The sequence below is a fragment of the Monoraphidium neglectum genome, assembly GCF_000611645.1.
Source record: "Monoraphidium neglectum strain SAG 48.87 unplaced genomic scaffold scaffold02542, whole genome shotgun sequence".
Taxonomy (NCBI): Eukaryota; Viridiplantae; Chlorophyta; class Chlorophyceae; order Sphaeropleales; family Selenastraceae; genus Monoraphidium; species Monoraphidium neglectum.
The window spans coordinates 1-5,269 of NW_014011086.1; the positions used below are offsets into that span (position 1 = coordinate 1).

General features: G+C 63.1%; 1 protein-coding gene across 1 annotated transcript; it reads left to right on the plus strand.

The window, feature by feature from the left end:
- Positions 1-2,331: 2,331 nt before the first annotated feature.
- Positions 2,332-5,029, plus strand: MNEG_10981 (hypothetical protein; the record flags this gene model as incomplete). Its single annotated transcript, XM_014040546.1, has 7 exons — positions 2,332-2,365; positions 2,609-2,695; positions 2,942-3,081; positions 3,598-3,745; positions 4,224-4,392; positions 4,526-4,600; positions 4,834-5,029. 7 exons carry the CDS (start codon positions 2,332-2,334, stop codon positions 5,027-5,029), a joined length of 849 nt encoding a protein of 282 aa, XP_013896000.1.
- Between the last annotated feature and the right edge of the window lie 240 nt (positions 5,030-5,269).

Sequence of the window (5,269 nt, forward strand, 5' to 3'; positions counted from 1 at the left end):
GCCCGCCGCCTCAACGGTTGCAAGTGGTTGCCGCGCTGCCGCAGGGCCGAGATTGAAACGCTCGTCAGAGGCTGCAGCGCGCCGCGGGCCCCCCTGTCCCTCCCTACCGGCGGCGGCGCCCCCCGTTTTGCGGCCGCTGCCCGCTCGCCGCCCGCGTCGCCCCGTCCTTACCAACTCCCCCTGCGTGTGTGCCGGTGGTTGGGCTGTCGCAAGCGCGCTTTTCGCACGCACTCTTTTGGTTGCCCGGGACCTGCTGGACGGGACCCGCCGCCGCACTAGGGCGGCCCCTCTAGGCCAGGAGGGAGCGAAGGCAAGGGATACCTTTTCGTGTCCAGCTTCGTAGCGGCCTCTGTACCACCATCCACTCATTTCGGGTCGCTCTCGGCGGCGCCTCCCTCTTGCCAGATTACATGTGAGGCCACCGCGCGGCAGGCCGCCGCAGCCGGCCCGCCCCAGGGACGGTCTTCCGTTTGTACTAGCACCTTCCACCTTTGCGCCCCTGCTGCGCCGCCCGCCTGCGTTGTCTGTACATTTCAGCGATTGTAACATACATGCATAGAGCCAGAGTTAGCACCGGCGGCGGGGCGCGCCGGGGCCGACGGGGGGCGCAGATAGATAGTTGGGGGCGCTTGATTGCAACGGGCAGGGTCTGAGAGGGGAACGGCGACGTGGGCCGCGCCCTGACGGCGGGGCTATCACTGCAACTTTTGTGCAGGTGACAGGGGCGGGGGGCGGCGCTGGGTGCCCATAATGTCTGAAAAAAGGCAGGTAGCCATTGGTGTGTTTGGCAGCACACTGGGGATGGAGTGTGTGCCTGCTGTATGCCTGTGATGGGGCCCTGATCTAGTCAACAAAGTTGGTTCAAAAAGCAAAAACCCCTGGGCGCGCACCATTTTGCGTTTTTTTTTCATGTATGGTCACGGCTTTGTTTTTTTTTCAGCCTCAGGGGGTTGCATTTGAGTGGGACATGCGCTCAACATATAGAGCGCGTCCGCACCCACGGCGGGCACATGTGGGCCGATCTTGCATATGACCCCCCTCCAACACGCGCTGTGTCTCCTGACAGCTGCAAGGCTGCCATGTCATCGTGCTAAACAAGCCTCTATACCGTGCCGGATGGCACCCATCATGTGTGAAAAATGATGCAGCACTTCAAGCACATTGACCTGACACATACAGTGGTCAATGTAGGGAGAATGGCCACAAGAGACGTTTGACCGTAGCCCAGGAAACTCCATATCCCTCACATGATATTATAAAGTGTCTCCAGCACTGATTTGTGAGCATCTGATACGTGAGCAGTGCATTGTGGTACTTGCCGAGCTGCGCTGCCCTCTTTCCCTCCACACAAAAGACCATAGTATGAATATATAATCCCCATTTTGATATACCTTTCATAGAACTGCCACATCATCCTCGCGGTGGGCCCAACCTGGCCCGGGTCTGTTCCGCTGCGGTGAACCGGTAATCGGGACCTGAGCACAGATGGGTCAGCGGCATTGATGAATACAAGTTCGCGTGTGTGGACGCCACAGTCAGGGAACATGGCGCGCGGCGCTCAACAAGCCAGCATGCATGCTGCTAACAATCGTGGTGACCTGCCGCTATGACGAGGGTGCCCATGGCTCCCATGACATAGAGGATGTGGGGGCGGCTGTTCCCATCCCCGCCCGTGTGCCCACACATTTCTGGGTGTAGAGAGAGAGAGAGAGAGAGAGACTACGCTGACGCCTCGCGCGGCTAGAAGCCACGCTGCAAGCGGCGCCGCGTCGGGTTAAGGAGAGGGGTGTGTGTGGTGAGCCACACCCCCCACCGTGTTCTGGGTGTAATTGAGTTTGAGGTGTATTGACCACCCTTTTGATGATTTGATGGCACCGCGTTGGTCGATCAGGGCTTCACAAATATGCACATGTGGCGGATGTATCCGTTTGAGAGCACGTGTTGTGTGTCAGACCCCCACATCGCGCTCCAAGATCACCAACTCAACAGGTCAGCCCCCTGGACGCATCGATGTCACTGCTGACGCTGACGCTGCGCTAGCCAGTGACGCGCTCCTGGCTGCGTGCATGGGGCTTGTTTGTGTCGCCCCGTAATTATCACTTTCTCAGCATTCTGATTCGTGGGACGGTTCGTTGGTTTGCATCGCAGATCGTCAATTAGGTCGGCAATCTCGTCTGCGTCGAATACGCTAGTGAGGAAGGGATTACAGTCTGAAAGGGCGCGCAACAGCGTTCCGTGTTTGATCAAGGTTGCATCTGTAAGCGCGCAAGGTGGGATTGGTCACCCTGACATTTTGAGAACACGGGGTGCCGCACCCTCCTGGCCCGCAGAATGGAGACGCGCCAGTGGTCCATCGTCACCGGAGGTGACATTCTGGGCCGAGGCGCGCCAGCTGACGTGATCAAAGGCAGCGCGCACCCCCGACCCCAACGGCGCCGCTCGAGCCTGCTGGGCTCCGGAGTTGCGGCACACTAAGACAAAGCCGCGGCGCCCCCCGCAAACCGGGCGCCATGCAATTACCAATCGGCAGATCGGCGACAGCAAGAGGCGTTCGATGCTGTGTTGACCGGTCAACATGGGCATCTGCTCTTGGGCGTGCCGGCCGCAGGCAACCGGGGCTTGGGCTTCGAGGTGGCCAGGAGCCTGGTAGCAAGAGGCCGCCCCATCATCATCGCCGTGCGCGACGAGGCCGCGGGTGCGTGGGCCTCCCGTCGCCGCCCCTGCCGCCACACCTCATGCGGCCTGCCGGCATTGAGTGCTGCAGGGCCGCTGCGTCCATTGCTTTGAGTGCGCCCGTCGCCCGCTGGCCGCTCAGTATAACCGGAGCCTGAGCCAGGACCCCTCCTGCCGGGTCTGACCGCCACTCCCCTTCATCACCTTCATGTTTGGCCACCTCCGGGCCCATTGTTTTTCTGCTGCACACGTGCGTGCTTTTGTGCAGGCGACAGAGCCGCGGCCGAGCTGCGGGCCGTGGCGGGGGCGCGGGTGGAGGTGCTGCGGCTGGACGCCAGCAGCGGCGACAGCATCGCGGCGTTTGCGGCCGAGGTGGGGGCGAGGTTTCCCGGCCAGATCGACCTGCTGGTGGGTGCGCGGGCGGCTCCCATCGTCCAAATGATTGCTGTATGTACTTGTCCACGCACCTGCGTAGTTGGATTCGTTGTGCGAGTGGTATGGGGGAGAGACCGGGGCTGCTGTGCGGGGCGGCCGCATGCAAAAGTGGAGCAGCCAGTGGCGCCTGGATGTTCGGTCAGTGGCTCAGTCAACCGAGTGCGCCGTTATTTCGCGCGGCTGGCTAGCATTTTGATGCTCTTTGGGCGAGCCGCATGAAGAGGTGCAATCACACGCCATCACGTTTGACCTTGGACTTTCGATTCCAACAATGGGACAGCTTGCTCTTGCCTTGCTGGTGGCGCCCTTGCTCGGTGATCACGTGAATGAAGCGCACAGCCAGCAGCACACAAGTGCAGAAGCCTGCCAGTTGCCACGCATGCGTCAGCCCCTGCCGGCTGGTGTTTGCTGTGCGCCGGCTCGATTCCACCCTAAAGCCATCACACCCCGCCTGCACCGCCCATCGGCTGGGTGGCATTTGCCCCCCAGGTGAACAACGCGGGCATCTTCATTGACTCCTTCGACGCCCCCTCCCACGCGGCCACTGTCGCGACCAACACCGACGGCCCCGTGGACGTCACACTCGCGCTGCTGCCGCACCTGGCGCGGGGCGCGCGCGTCGTGATGGTGGCGTCAGGTGGGCGCCTGCCCTCACACCGGCGGGGGCTCGGAAGTCCTGGCTGGAACCAACTAGTCAAGGTTCAAGCATGATTGAGAATAGTTCCTGTAGCCAGTTGGACAACTGCGGGGTGGTCAGGCGTCGTCCAACTTTTCCTGGGCTAGCAGGGTTGAAGGCGGGCGCCGCCTTGCCCCCCATGCCACGCCACGCGGGGCCCGGGCAGACGCAGTGCGTGTGTGCAGGTGTCGCGGGCTCGGCAAGCACCTGCTGCCGCGGCGGCGGCGGCTGCGCAGCTGCGCAGCAGTCCGCTGTGCCCTGCCGGCGTCGCAGCCTGGCAAGGCCGACTGATGAGGCCACCTCCTTCCCCTCAATTTGTGTCCTCACTCCCCCCCCTCTCTGCTTGGCAGCCGCCCCTTGTTCTTGAACCAGCCAAACCCCTCTACCCCTCCCCCAAACACATTTGCGTGCGCATGCGACGCTCACCGCCCCGCCGCAGCCCTGGGCCAGCTGGGCGCGCTGAGCCCTGATTACGCGGATCCCATCAGGGCCGCCGTCACCCTGGACGAGGTCAAAGCCGCCGCCCGCAGGTTTGACCCCGGCAGCCCCCTATTGAAAATCAACCCCCTGACGCCGTCGTACAGCGTGTCAAAAGCGGCACTTATAAGGTGAGAGAGTGTCAATGAAAATCTGCTGGGGCATACAGTTTCCCCCCTACGCCCACGCCTCGCCCCCGCCCCCGATACCGCCGACCCCATTCCGCACCCCTGATTCGGCGCAGCGCCCTTCTCCTGCTTGCAGGGCGGCCCAGATCCTGGCGGAGGCCCCAGGCTTTGCGGCCAAGGGCATCACTGTCGTGGCCGTCTGCCCCGGCTGGTACAGTGCGGAGCTGGGGACGCCAAGCACGCTGCGCGCGCCCCCGCCGCCACCCGTCCTGCAGGGAGAGAACCGCGATCAAACCCTCCAGCCTGATTAACATTGCAAGCCGGCGATGGCCCACAGAGTCCAGCCCTCTGCACCACAACGCATCAGCGCCCGCCACGCACCCTTGCTTGACAATGTGGGAAACCGCGGCCGCAATCGCCGGCCACACTGCCCGCCCCACCCAGGTGCCGCACTGACATGAGCAAGGCCGCCGAGGAGAAGACCGGCGCGCAGGCCCCGCACACCGCGCAGCAGGGCGCGGCGTCGATCTTGGCGGCGGCGCTCGAGACGGGCAGCATTCCGAACAGCAGCTTCAGCCACGACGGTGCCCTGCTGGACTGGACGGCCAAGCCGGCGTTGTCGGTGACAGGAGAGGGGTGATTTGGCCGGCCCCACCGCCAGCGTGCGATTCAAGCAGCTGCTGGTGTTGGCGGCGACTGTTTGAGGATTCAAAGTGGGCACGTATCGGGCGCGTGACCAAAGCGCAAGCGCTGCTGCACCAGCGAGACACAACCTGCAAAACACGCGCATCTGCGACGTCGGGGCCGGCCGGTCCTGAGGGCCTCACGCCGTAGTCTGTTGTACAACCTACACATGGGGGCCTTTACGGATGTGTGTCTG